Source organism: Pezoporus occidentalis, unplaced genomic scaffold (genome assembly GCF_034315485.1).
Source record: "Pezoporus occidentalis ecotype Australia unplaced genomic scaffold, CSIRO_AGI_Poc_V1 ctg54, whole genome shotgun sequence".
Lineage (NCBI taxonomy): Eukaryota > Metazoa > Chordata > Aves > Psittaciformes > Psittacidae > Pezoporus > Pezoporus occidentalis.
The window spans coordinates 8,752,989-8,767,285 of record NW_026915877.1 but is presented as its reverse complement, the minus strand read 5'-3'; the positions used below and the strand labels follow the sequence as shown (position 1 = coordinate 8,767,285).

At 41.7% G+C, this 14,297-nt stretch overlaps 1 protein-coding gene across 3 annotated transcripts in view; it reads left to right on the top strand.

Annotated features, from left to right (window-relative positions):
* IPMK (inositol polyphosphate multikinase) overlaps positions 1-14,123 on the top strand; it is a 49,037-nt gene extending 34,914 nt beyond the window's left edge. For all 3 annotated transcript variants that reach the window (XM_062637930.1, XM_062637931.1, XM_062637932.1), the window contains exons 5-6: positions 7,312-7,393; positions 8,451-14,123. In XM_062637930.1, the coding sequence (XP_062493914.1) occupies positions 7,312-7,393; positions 8,451-9,085 (717 nt within the window). In that variant the 3' untranslated portion in view covers positions 9,086-14,123. The remainder of the gene's footprint in view (positions 1-7,311; positions 7,394-8,450) is intronic.
* The last annotated feature ends 174 nt before the right edge of the window (positions 14,124-14,297 follow it).

The window sequence follows — 14,297 nt, the reverse complement described above, 5'->3', positions numbered from 1 at the left end:
TGTCACAGCATTTGGTGGTGTACTTAATCATATAGAGCACTCTGAATATCAGAAGAACAAAGAAACAAACCAGAGAGAATAGTATGCATGTATAGTTTTAGAAACTGGGGAGCAGGGATGCATCCTTCCTGTGGTGAATTTTCATGCCAGAAACAAGCAGGCATGTGTGTAATTTCCTCACTTGTGGTCTAGCAACAACTAAGTTTTTAAAAAGAAACAAAGGGAGTATGTGTGTTTTGATAGATGGATTTAGATAAATGGGTGTGCTCTCAGCAGAGTAATAGTTACAGCATAACAACAAAGCAGTAGTATCAAATAAAAGACTGTATTTAAAAAATTTTCTGTTACTTTTTCCTGAAATCTTTTTTTTACTTTCTTTTGGAAAAATTAAAAAACAAGGCTTGTTAAAACTCAGTGTTCAAGTCTCCCACTGTGGTAGGATCAATCCCTGAGAGATTACAGGGCTGCAGAACCTGGGTTCTTCTGACATGCTCCTATATTTACATAGGGACAATCGTGAGGTCCAGGCAAAAGGTACCCAGATGTGGGTGTGGGTCTTGGCCTAATGGTAGAGATGCCCCCTCCAAAGATAGTGGACTGATGCTGGAGTTGGATGTCCTCAGGTTAGCTGAGGTGCTGCTTGCTTACTTCACACTTTAGCTGTGGCTCCAGATTGGGTAGCAGGCGAGGTGCTGACCTTCACATGCCAGTTATGAGTTCAGAGCTGCCTTGCTGTACACAGAAAACTGTGTAATATTTAAACACTTGCTCGCGTGAATGTAAGATAGGGGTGATAACTATATTTATGGAAAAAATACAAAGGATAGACAGATCAGCCCTTTGCCCTTTCAAGTCCGGATGCCTCAGCATCAGAGCATGTATCTCTGATCTCCCTGTGCTTTCACAGAAGAGGAGGGCCCAGGCTGCAAGTGCGGGGCATGAGAGGGTGCTGGGATGGGCACTGAGAGCTCCATGGGAAACTGCTACCCAGGCACCAGAAAGCGTGGGAATATCAGCAGCACGAGTCATATCATGAGTGCAATCAAGGTAACCTTGGCTCTGCAGGTACCCCTCTGTAGTACGCTCTGTGTGCATGCTGAAGATACATCTCCCCTGCCCAGTTTCAGTGATGTGGATTAGTTAACTTTTTTTTGCAGATGTGAAAGATCTCTGCAAGTTACGTAGAGATTTTTATTTGTGCTAGCAGTATCTCTACCAAACAGGCTAGTCTTAATTAATACGTATTTAAATTATACTTTCTGGAAGTTAGGGAGTTGCCACAGATAAGCGTTTGAGCAGCATGTGTTGTTCTCTGCATCACCATGAAAGTCTGTACTGAATTACTGTAAATAACATTACATAACATTTGATACTTCCTTTCCACGGTTCAGTCTTCAACTTTATGTTAAAGGTTTCCAAATCATAGAATAGTTAGGGTTGGAAAGGACCTTAAGATCATCTAGTTCTAACCCCCCTGCCATGGGCAGGGACACCTTACACTAAACCATGTCACCCAAGGCTCTGTCCAACCTGGCCTTGGAAACCGTCAGGGATGGAGCATTCACAACTTCCTTGGGCAACCCATCCCAATGCCTCACCACCCTTACAGTAAAGAATTTTTTCCTTATATCTCATCTAAACTTCCCCTGTTTAAGTTTGAACCCGTTACCCCTTGTCCTGTCACTACAGTCCCTAATGAACAGTTCCTCCCCAGCATCCTTATAGGCCTTCCTTATAGTACCTTCAGGTACTGGAAAGCTGCTATGAGGTCTCCATGCAGCCTTCTCTTCACCAGCCTGAACAGCCACAACTGTCTCATCCTATTTTCATACGGGAGGTGCTCCAGTCCCCTGCTCATCCTCGTGGCCCTCCTCTGCACTTGTTCCAACAGTTCCATGTCCTTTTTATGTTGAGGACACCAGAGCTGCACACAATACTCCAGGTGAGGTCTCACAAGAGCAGAGTAGAGGGGCAGGATCATCTCCTTCGACCTGCTGGTCACGTTCCTTTTGATGCAGCCCAGGATACAGTTGGCTTTCTGGGCTGTGAGCGCACATTGAAGCCGGCTCATGTTCATTTTCTCATCATCCAACACCCTCAAGTCCTTCTCCGCAGGGCTGCTCTGAATCTCTTCTCTGCCCAACGTGTAGCTGTGCCTGGGATTGCTCTGATCCAGGTGTAGGACCTTGCACTTGGCATGGTTAATCTTCATAAGGTTGGCATCAGCCCACCTCACAAGTGTGTTGAGGTCCCTCTGGATGGCATTCCTTCCCTCCAGGGTATCAACCGAACCACACAGCTTGGTGTCATCGGCAAACTTGCTGAGGGCACACTCAATCCCACTGTCCATGTCAGCAACAAAGATGTTAAACAAGACCGGTCCCAACACCGATCCCTGAGGGACACCACTCGTTACTGGTCTCCAGCTGGACACTGAGCCATTGACCACAACTCTGTGTGCGGCCATCCAGCCTGTTCTTTATCCATAGAGTGCTCCACCTATCAAACTGATGTCTCTCCAATTCAGAGACAAGGATGTCATGTAGGACAGTGTCAAATGCTTTGCAGAAGTCCAGGTAGATGACATCAACTGCTCCACCCCTGTGAATCAGTTCTGTAGCCCCATCATAGAAGGCCAGCAAATTGGTCAGGCAGGATTTCCCCTTAGTGAAGCCATGCTGGCTGTCACCAAGCACCTTGTTGATTTTCATGTGCCTTAGCATGCCTTCCAGGAGAATCTGCTCCAAGATTTTGCCAGACACAGAGGTGAGACTGACTGGTCTGTAATTCCCTGGCTCATCCATTTTCCCCTTCTTGAAAATGGGGGTTATATTTCCCTTTTTCCAGTTGTCTGCCTGACTGCCATGATTTTTCAAATACGATGGCCAGTGGCTTAGCAACTTCATTTCCCAGCTCCTTCAGGACCCACGGATGGATCTCATCAGGACCCATGGACTTGTGCACATTCACATTCTTAAGATGGTCTCGAACCAGTTCCTCTCCTACAGTGGGCCCAAGGTCTTTGTTCTCACAGTCCCTGCATCTGCCTTCCAAGACTTGGGTGGTGTTGTCAGAGCCTTTGCCAGTGAAGACCGAGGCAAAGAAGTCATTGAGAACCTCAGCCTTCTCCAAATCCTGTGTAGCCAGTTCTCCTGAGAGCTTCCAGAGGGGGCCAGCGTTGTCCCTAGTCTGTCTTTTATTCGCTGCGTACCTATAGAATCCCCTCCTGTTATCCTTAACATCCCTAGCCAAGTTTAATTCGAAGTGGGCCTTAGCTTTCCTAACCTGGTCCCTAGCTTCTCGGACAACATCCCCATACTCTTCCCAGGCCGTCTGTCCTTGCTTCCACCTTTTATAAGCCTCTTTTTTCCTTCAAATTTTCCTCAGGGGCTCCTTATCCATCCAAGGAGGTCTCCTGGCCCTCCTGCTGCACTTCCTTCTGGTTGGGATACACCACTCCTGAGCTTGTAGCAGGTGATCCTTGAATATCAACCAAAGGTCTTGGGTCCCTCTGCCCTCTAGGGCTGTATCCCATGGAACCTTACTGAGCAGGTTCCTGAAGAGGCCAAAGTCTGCTCTTTTGAAGTCCAGGGCAGTGAGCTTGCTGCACACTCTTCTCACTGTCCTGAGAATCTCGAATTCGAGCATCTCATGATCGCTGCAACCAAGGCTGCCCTGGAGAGTCACATTTCCAACGAGCCCTTCCCTGTTGGTGAGCACGAGGTCAAGCATGGCACCTCTCCTTGTCGGCTCCTCTGTCACTTGCAGAAGGAAGTTGTCTTCCACACGATCAAGGAACCTCCTCGCTTGTGCCAAAAAAAGAAAAAAAAGCAGCACACTCGGAGTGCAAGGAATGAGCCTCGCCCTGGGAAAATCACCTGCTTGATCATGGTGTCTTCCCTGCCAGGTACACCTGCCATGGTGTACCTCACAGCTGAGATCTTGCAAGGGTGGTACTTTTATAAAGACCATGCTGGACCAGCTTTTCGTTTTAGCTCAATGTTTCCTTCAATTGAAGAATGTCAGGTGAGCTAACTGTAGTTGAAAAAAGATCATAAAAATACGTGTAGGTATGCAAGCAACAATAATTTAACACCTTGGGGGGAAAGAAAGGCCAAGTGCAGGTTGAGAAAGTCCAAAGAGATAATTTCCCTTGACAGTTAATTATCTGGATTTTTGATGTGCTGTCCATACAGAGTCCCTACTAGTACTAATTAAAAACCTGAATCTGTTAGCATGCTAGATTGCAGTTCTGTGTATGCAGAAACCTGAGGAATGGGAGCTGCTTGTAGGGCACAAGAAGGAGCCTCCACATTATCAACCAAACCAGCTCAGATCTTGTATAGTAAGAATGTATAAAAATCGCTGATGAAGCAGGGTTGTCCTGAAGGCAATGTTTTACGGATCATATAAGGAGTTTTGTCTTGCACTGTACAATGAATCTTGTGAATACGAAGCAAACATGTAACAAGCTGTGGCAGGTGGGCAAGAAAGAGCATTTTCTTGTCTAATGATTTCTTGACCGTTGTTAAGGTTACAGGTCTGACTTCTTTATCTTGTCATTGCTTTGACAGAAACGGGCCAGTACAGACAGCTGCAACAAGAGGGATAAGAAAGAAGGTTGATTCAAAGGCAAATATGCTTTTGGGAAGGGTTAGCAGCAGATTAGTAGCAGTGACAACATGAACAAAAGCATGGTCTGTAGACTAGGAAGTTGATTTTAGTCTTCTACTGTGCAGCTCAGCCATCCCTGTGGTATGGGGGGGGGGTGGGGTGGTGGGTAGGTGAGGGTGAAGCAAGAGCGGGTGAAAGCTAATTTCTGTTAGAGCTTGGGTTTCTGTTCCTCTGTTTTCAGACTGAGTCTTAATTTATTTGTATTTGGTTGAGGTTTTCCAGGAATGATTCAAATAGTCACTTTCTCGCAGTTGAGAGAAGGCTTGAAGCGGTATTATGAGACAGCTCTGGCTAACATGGAGAACACTTTCATCAGTACCTATATATATTGTCCTTCAATGCTGCTGTCTGCAGCCAAGCCCATTGGTTAACCAAGGGAGTTACGAGTCTTTGCTTGTTCACAAGATGGTGAAATATGTCTGTTACCCTGCTGGTATGTCTGTGGGACTTTACAGTTTGTCATTGACCATTTTGTATAGTTAAAAATGCACTGTTAATGCAGAATACGCACATCTGCCTCGGGTATTTTTAACCTATATGGAAAAGCCCTTTGGGGGAATGGTTTTGCGCAATTGACGAGAAGCAGGGTGGCTTCACAGGAAGCCTAGCTCAGAAGCACAAGGGGTGATGTGCTGCCCCAGCGTTTCTCTGGAAAACAGAATGAGCTTGCAGATCTTAATCAGCATTTTTGAGCAAGTGCCCATGTCACACAAACTGCTAGCTCTTACGGGGAAGAGATAGGGTTCTGGGAAACAAGATTATTCGTTTGGGAGTGTGCTGGTGTATGGTGGAAGCTGCCCCTAGACCAACTAAATGAGAATGTTCAATATTATTTAAGTGATGACACAGCTAGTTAAAATCTAGGTGTAGTCATCAGAGTCCTGATCCTCTCCTATTTTTTTTATTTTATTTTTGCTTTATTTAATTCTCTTTGGCTTGTGGCTCTTTTAAATTTAAAAAGTTCTTGAAACCTTTTGTGTGTTTTTGAAAATAATTTCGGTACCTGGAGAATTTACATAAATAATCTTTGGGTTCATACGTTCCGTGCTGTAACTCTCTTATGTGCTCTGAGAGAGGAAATAAAAAAAAGTGGTGAAAAATGGTTGCTTTTGTGAAACCAAACTCATCCTTGTCAGATGCTAGTTTAGAAGAACTCAGCTCTGCCATGCATTTCTGCAGTTTGTAGACATCAGGGCCTCAGTTTCTCTAAGTATCATAACGGTGGAAATAGGAATGATACCAGTGGGAAGTGTCTCTGCTACCAAGTGAGTTTATATGTTCAGGCTTCCAACTCCTATTGCTTTAGAATAACCAGAATTATTTACTGTCCCTTCAATTCATGGTTGATGACTTAAGTCAGTTTCTGCACATGATGATCTAACTTCCTTGGGGACCCTGAATTTAGTTACTTTTAGCTTTTTCTGTCAAAATAAGAGCTATTTGAGACTTCTCTTCCCAGCTACTTTGCAAAGGATAAGTTATGGGCTTGTGTTTTCATACTTTGCTTGTGGTGGTTTGGATGGGGAAGAGAGGTTTTGGGGGGCTGCAGTGAAAACAGGGAGTTCTTTTATTTGTGGTTATTGCTTACATACCACTCCTTTTATGCACTGATGTTTTACTGTCCTGGATTTTCTGTAGGCTACAGCAAGACAAAGCCCCCAAAGGAGGGCATGAGGGCAGGCGCCTCACTAGTGTGCCCTGACTTGCTTCCTGTGGAATCCTCTCTTTTTATGGCAGGTGAAGGGGGGGGCAGAGCGTTGCAGTCCAAATGGGTGCTGCAGGGTTGGGTGGTCTGAACAAGTGCCAAGCACAAAAGTTTCTGCCAGGGACAACTGCCTGCTTGGTAACACCATTATTTCTGCAAATAAGAATTGTGTACACTCCCATAAACAAATTATACTTGGGCCTGGCTGGCTGTCATGATTCTACTATGGAAATTATTTCAGTTAGAGGGAAAATGTGTCTCTCTGTAAAACATTTTTGAATTTAGTTGTTAAGCGTGTACAATTCCTGATATGGACAAAACTGTACCCGAATGAGTTGCCTCCTTTTCAGGCGAGAGCTGATGTACTGCTGTCGAGGCTGGAACCAAGCTTTCACTCGGCTCCTGGTATTTATTTCTTATAACCTCATTTATGTCAACAGTTATAGTTTCTGATGGGTCTCATGGAGCTGGGCCTTCCTGGTCACATCATAGTATTTCTTACGGGTTTGCTGTTGTACTAGTTATTTTTAAATTTCTAAGAAGTGCAGACTAATTGCATTGTGTTTTTTATCATCTTATGTCGTACTGATTTAATATTCATAGTAACGTGGGTAGGAGTATGATAGTTTCAAGTCGTAGCATTGGTTTGCAAAGCAGGTGCCATACACAGTGTTATTCCGAAATGGGTATGTTGCTTTTTGCCAACGTGGTGTCTTTCTAATGCGGGAAAGCTGTAGTTTAGACCCCAAGGTGTCAAGGGGAGAATTTTGCAGATCAGAGCACTAGAGGGCAGTGCTGACCTTTGCAAGTAAAAGTACGCGAGCGCTAAACGGTGCCAGGGGTTTTGTAGCCTGTCTGTAAGCTGTCTCTTAGCTCTGCAGAAATATTGGTGGCTCCAAATAAGTACAGAGTTTCCTCCTTTTTTCTTGCAGGTTTACCATGTCTCTTCTGACAGCTATGAGACGCAAAACCAGCACTATGGAAGGAGCTTGACAAAGGAAACAGTAAAGGATGGTAAGGGAGTTTGTGTGTCAGAATTTAGTGCTCTTGGATAATTTTCATTTATTTACTTATTTATAGAACTGTATGGTAAAAGTAGTCTGTGTGTTGCCATTTTAAAAATCCTTTTTTTCCTTCCTCTTGCCTGGTGGGTGTTTGGCTATTTCCTGTATCATGTGAACTACCTGTTGATCCTAAATTAAGTTTCTAATTGGCTGTAACAGTGGTGTAAACTATAGGAATGTCCTCATCACTACTACTCTTTAGTAGTAGTCTACTAAAGTGGTACTACCTTAGTAGAGTACAGTCTTTTACTGCTACAGAGGGGGTGATGGTGGTAGAAATAAATTTCTTTGCAGCCTTGAAACTGTAATGAAATAGAAATCCTTTAGAAGTATTTAATGTTTTTATAATATGTATATTTTTATCTCTAGTTGTCTTCTGTGAAGATGGCCTGTCTTTTAAATTAGAAAGCTACTATAAAGGTGTCTTTTGATTTAAGGGACCTTCTTGATTGAAGTTAATCCATGCGTTGCTCTAAAGTAACAATAAATAAAAATGCTGCCATTATGGCTCTTTGGTGGTAACGATTTCAAAGTAGTTATTGATTGACATCTATTCATCTGTCCCCCACTAAGGGACGGAAGGGCGCACTCCTCTCCAAAGCTGGCACTAACTTGTCAGCACTGTCTCTCATGACAAAGAGCTGCTTGAGCTTGTTTGTCCCTGAAGAGTTCAATGGATCCCTGGCCAAAACTTGCCCAGCCAGATATTTGCTGAAATGACTTGGGGAGCAGGAACCATGTTTGTCTACTGATTTATACATTGATTAGTTAGTTTACTTACAATCCAAACCCAATCTGTAGTATTACACAGCAGGCCTTACACAGGTGTGGTAACTGAAGATATCAGAGTTCCGCGGTTCACTTCTGATGTAGATAGTTTCTTTTCAGTCAGTTATTATGTGAGTGCTGTTTTTTCTCATCAAGACCTATTCTCATCCCAAAAGAAATAAGTCTGTTTTCTTTTCGGAGGTGAAAATAATCCCAAAATGTGTCTATTTATTTTGCAGGCATCTCAAAGTTTTTCCACAGTGGGTACTGCTTGAGAAAAGATGTGATTGCTGCCAGCATTCAGAAAGTTGAAAAAATTCTGGAGTGGTTTGAAGGCCAGAAGCAACTTAACTTTTATGCAAGCTCATTGCTGTTTGTTTATGAAGGTTCCTGTCAGCCACCAACCATGCGATTGGGTGATGTCACCTTGGCAGAGAAGGGAGGAGTACCCAAAGGACTGTTATCAGGTGGAGATGTACTGGAGTATAATAATAATATTCACGTAATAAATTCTACAGAGAATGGAAAAATTGAGGCTTCTGTAGGTAAAGGCTTGTCCAAATTTTATGCACTTCACAAAAAGGCATACTCAAAAAGGCATCACAGTCAACTCTCACTAAAAGTTGAAAACTTGGAGCAAGACAATGTGTGGAAAAGCAGCACGTGCATTGCGCAGGAGCATCTGAACGGAAATGTTATACCCCAACTGGAAAAAGTTTTCTGTCACATGCCAGCTGACATCAAGGAAAGTGCAAATGTAGAAGTCCGAATGATAGATTTTGCTCATGTGTTCCCTAGTAACACAAAGGATGAGGGCTACATTTATGGTCTGAAGAATTTAATCACAGTACTTCAAAATATTTTGGATAACTAAATTCTTTGCTATGTTTTTTACTGGGGGCCAATGATAAAGAAGAGTAACAACATGAAGAATTTCTGCACTTGTAATGCTGTATAACTGGGTTTCTATTGTTCTATATTTTATTTGTCTTTGTACTTTTGGTAGAAGGGTTTAACTTTTTATAATCTCACTCAGGAAAATAATTGATAGTTAATTAGGGAGTGTGAAAGGATGAAGATACTTAAGATTAAGCAGGATAGGTAAATTAGAATGAAATGTGTATGGTTGGTTTAAATCCAAGGAGTACAGCTGTACAATAAGCAAGGGTTATGATAGTTCTCCTTATGACTTTAGCATAGATAACATTGGCCCACTTAGCCTTGACACTGAGCCGTACCTCCATTAACAAACAGGTTTTTAGAAAATGGACTGAAAACTAATGTGCAGGATTGATGTCCTCAATACTGCTCTCTTGTGTTTACTGTGTTTGAATAACTGGAGTTAACCCCGCTTTGAGAGCAATCCCGTTGAGTCAGTAGTCTAACCTGGAAGCCAGTGTATCAAGAAGTGCTTTTCAATGTCACTGGACGGTATTGCTGTTCTTTCAACCCTGCTGTGGGCACTTCCCCTCTTGGCGGTTGTCTGTAATGGATGTTCACCACAGACAAGCTAGTCTTGTGTAGAGGTGCTAAGAAAATGCTGGAGTAAAATATCCTAACAGGCTTAAACTGCACAACTGCTAGAGAAATTGTATGTTCCTAAGAAAGAGTGAAAGAAGGTGAACGGGAGATGTTCCAGCAACTAATTTGATTTAGGAGGTTAAGTCAATCTCTTATGTTGTGACTAAGAAAAAATGCCTCACTCCTTTGTTCAGATGGCCCTTCTCCAAAAACACTAGTTTTAAAAGCAAACTAATTGAATGGGGAAACAAAGTGTCTTGAGTAAGCATACAGAGATTTCCTCTAGCCCTTTATTGCTTGCACTTTTTGCAACAAGTGTTTCACCTTTCCACTGCTGGAGAGCCCCGACTGGAAATGTGGAGCAATACAGGTGAAGGACCGTTTACTGCAAAGATCCAGTTCGGCCTTGGAGAAAGCAGATGTACCTCTGTGTTTGCAGTGGAGTTTTGGCTCTCTTACCCTGGGCTAAGGAAGCCGGCTCTTTTATTTATTTATTATTAGTTTTTAATGACACACAGGTAAGCTGTGTAATTTGAAAGCTGTCCCACTTCCTTCTTTTCCACCGGAAAAAATCAAGCTTTCATACAGGATGTTTGAGATCAGGATGATGTATCCAAAGCATTTTTGGTGTCTCTTTTCTGTATGCTGTGTATGTGGCTACCAGGTGTGTATAGTCAGCTATACGAAAAGTTGGGATGAAGGAGTCTTGCCATCCATACAGCAAGACTGTAATGCTTTAAGCAAGTCCCAGAAGTGAAACGTCTTAGAATGGACTTTATCATTGGAAATTTACATCTTTCACATGTGGACTTAAGGTGACACTATGGCCTTGCTGCTCTCTCTTAATGATGTTCTGCACTGTGCACACATTTGTGTACACGTCTTAGCAAGTTCTTGATTTGACATCTGTTTTCTGTATCAGAAAGAGAGAAATACTTTTTCAAGCAAGTACACTGTTTTAAATAAAGCTGAAATTCTAGCTCTATTTGAGAACTTGGATTGGTTGGAAGCAGTGGTGTGTTATGTGTAGAACTGCATGGTTTAGACTTTGGAGCTAATATCAGCCAATACATTCAAGAAGGAAACCGGTCTTGTCAGGAACATGTTTTTGAAGCATGAGAAAAGATGGTTGCAGGAGGGGCAGTGTCATTTTGTTGAAAGTTTTATGCAAATCAAGGGTGAGGAGAAAATACCAGTAAGAGAAAGTATGTTTTTCTACCTGGTATTTCCATTGCACCACATAGTTATAATATATTCCCTACTCTCCATGACCTAATTTAAGCCATATTCTGGAAAGAGTTTGTGGTTTTGTTTGCTTTGATGCTGGTTTCTCTGTCAAGATTTTGTTGTTCTATCCTGTAAGTGGTCAACACTAGAATAGTCTAAGCTGGTAGTGGCCTTGTGTGATAAAGTTACAATGTTTTATAGAAAATACAGGGGAAAACATTTATACATCTGAATCTTTGTCCTCTGTAATTCATCTCTTCTGGATTTTAATCCATTTTGTGCTGGAGAAACCAGACATCTGCCTCAATGAATTCAGTCATTGGAAAATGATCTGTATGCTCTTAATATAAGCGCATTCTCCTGTCTCTGCTTTAAGATTGTCTTCAGTGTTTGAATGCTCTTTAAGTATTGATTGTTGTGTTGACTTTGGCAGTGTTTGTAATGCACCTGGAATATTGTTAAACTGTCAGAATATTTTGAATAAAAAAAAATAAAATAATTTTATCTTTTTTTTTTACCAGTAGTTATTATGGATGTATTTCTGTTAATTTAAAATGTAGTTTGAGAGATAACAGTATTTTTAATTGGAAATTGTGTAAATAAAGCTTGCTCTAGAGGTGTTCTGGCACAGTGCCAGCTGTGAATTTAAGCCTGCAAAGGTGTTACATTCACATTGTTCTTGCACATTTTAGACTTGGTGTTTCTAGTGTCTTTGGGCAGATTGTCTTCAGTTATAGTTGGAGATGTATTCATAGAAATTATTAAACAGATTAGAGAATTAGTAAGAAGATGAAGAGGGAGGCACTAAACACATGCATTGTCATCAATCTCCCTCCAGTGATGCGTCTTTTGTCCTGTATGGAGCGTACAGGACAGGTGACTATGTAGTGCAAATCTTTACAGAAATAGTAACAAGACTTACAGGTATTTCTGTCCCGTAAAGCTGAAAGCAGGTCTCTTCCCCAGCCTGGGTGTGGTATATCTGAGTGCTGATGTCGTTGATGAAGCCTGTCTGATTTTAAGCAATAAGAGTTTTTGATTTAGCAGAATCGATTGTCAAAAGGGAAGATTCATGGAAGTATTGTTATTCCTTTACTCTCTGAGAGTATACTTCTCTGAAGACTTTCTACCTAGATGATTGTGAGAATTGTGTATAGGCTTGCCTAATGAGAGCTTGAATTATATAAAGTTTTATAAAAAAGCATTTACATATATGGTATTTTTGGATATGGGTGGAATTTGTTGCATAGGTTACATTGGAAATTATTGTACCCTTATGAAACATTTAAAGTATTTTAATCAAATAATTTTATGAACTGGAGACTTTATTTGTATGTGATTCACATGAAACTTGTACTGTTTTTCTATTTTTCTCAGCTGTAATGCATAGTCAGACCATTCTTTTCCATAACCCTACAGTTCAATGGAGAACTTTAGAAGCACTCTGTGCATCAGGAAATCATTAATCCCCTTCAGTTTGTTTAACAGAGTGTATATATTCTTGAGATACTTTGGTGTACATGATACTTAAAGTAATGTTAGTGTATTATACACCTAGAGACCCAATAAAACTTTCTCACCTGCAGAGAGCTCCTGCAGAGCCCAGTCTGGATTATGCAGTATTTTAAAAGGGCCTTTTCACAGGTAAAAGCAACGAAGGGAAGGCGGCATCACCTGCGCTGGCCATGTCAGGTGGAGGTGTTCACAGCCTGAGCTTAAAATCATTTTACTGTACTGTCAAGTATAGGAAGGATAGAAACTCCCATCCACATCTACTATTTAAAGTTATGATCAGTTGTCCATCCTCCCTTTTTTCCCCTCCAAGTAAGCTGTCCTCCTGAGTGCCTTTGTCGTCCCTTGCCACTAGGAACCTTCTGTGTGGAATGACGTAAAAGTAAATTTTTTATTTCCTAAAATCTCATGCCCCATAACTGCTCTTAAGGTATTGAAAAACACCATCAAAATGCCTCAAATACTGTGGGAAATGCAGTTTCCCTTTTGTACTCTTTCTCATGAAAGAGTTGGAATGGACTGTTAGTGGAGAGTGTGCTTGGATGGGAGACTGGATTGTAGGCTTTATGAAACCTCTTTGTGTTTTGAAGAGAGCATTTTGGGGGCAAGGTGAGTGACAGCCAAACTGTGTGAAGTTTTCCTTGTCTTTCTGCAATTAATAGTGAGGGTTGTGTTTAAGCGGGTAGTATAGTGGGAAGTGGTGAAAGTTCATACAGAGTCCTGAGCAGGACATCTGGTCACGTCTACAGTGTGGGTAACAGCCACAGGTCAGACCCAAAGGCTACAAGTCTTACAGTATCTGGCTGGGAGAATATACTGGGCACGTTCATTGAGGTACAGCAGATCATGGCAGGGTGTTAGCTGGGAGCAGATTCACCTCCATAGCCACAGGCCAATACTGCCCCTTTTCTATCATCATAGCAATCTAAATGAAACCTGCAGAGAAGACTGTCATCTGAAGGACAAATATAACTATTTGAGCAGTGTCTGAAAGGGGAAGAAATGAGAAAGCTAAGGGTTGTACAGCAGAAAATACGCTTCAAAAAACAACTGTTGCTGTGCTCTTGTTTTGTGGAGATGGGCCCCGTGTATTTGGAGTTTGTTACATGACGTTCAACAGCAAATAGTCAGAACAAAGGTACTTTAAAACCACCCAAGTTTGAATCGTGTACATTGGTTGAAATAGCTATTTTTTTAAAAAGTGACCTATGAAGTAACGTCCAAATGTGATGTGTGTTGCACCCGACTATAAATGGAACTAGAGTGCACAGAGGCACTTTAATACTCTGGGAACTATACTGGAAGGTAAAGAAAGCATGTGAAATTGCAGCTGATGTGGTGGTGTTAATTGTTCTCAAAAATTTGACGTTAATGATGTTTGATGGGTGAATGTGTCTAGTCTGGTCTCAGCTCTTTGATTCCAGTGTCTAAAGCCGTCGCTCAATCTCCTGTGATTTGGATGTGTTTGTAATTTCATTTGCTGTTCTTTGCCGTTACTGGACTGCAGGGGGTATTCTTAATTTTACATGTGTTTATTTTATAGACCATTGTACCTTGCTATCTACCAACTTTTGTAACTTAATTATAAGTGATATTTAGGGTAATTCTAATAGCTGTATATTTGGCAAATTATTAAAATTTTCTGCAAGTGACTTGCAAGTATAATTGGTTTCTTTTTAATACAGGGTGATTGTTGAGAATGTGTTTTCTTGGCTGTACCTGTACTGATGAATCCTTCTTTCTCCTCTTTTCTGTGCTCTCTAAAATGGGTATTTACATAAGATTTACCAGTTCTGCTTTGCTGCCATATTTTTGTCAGGGCATCT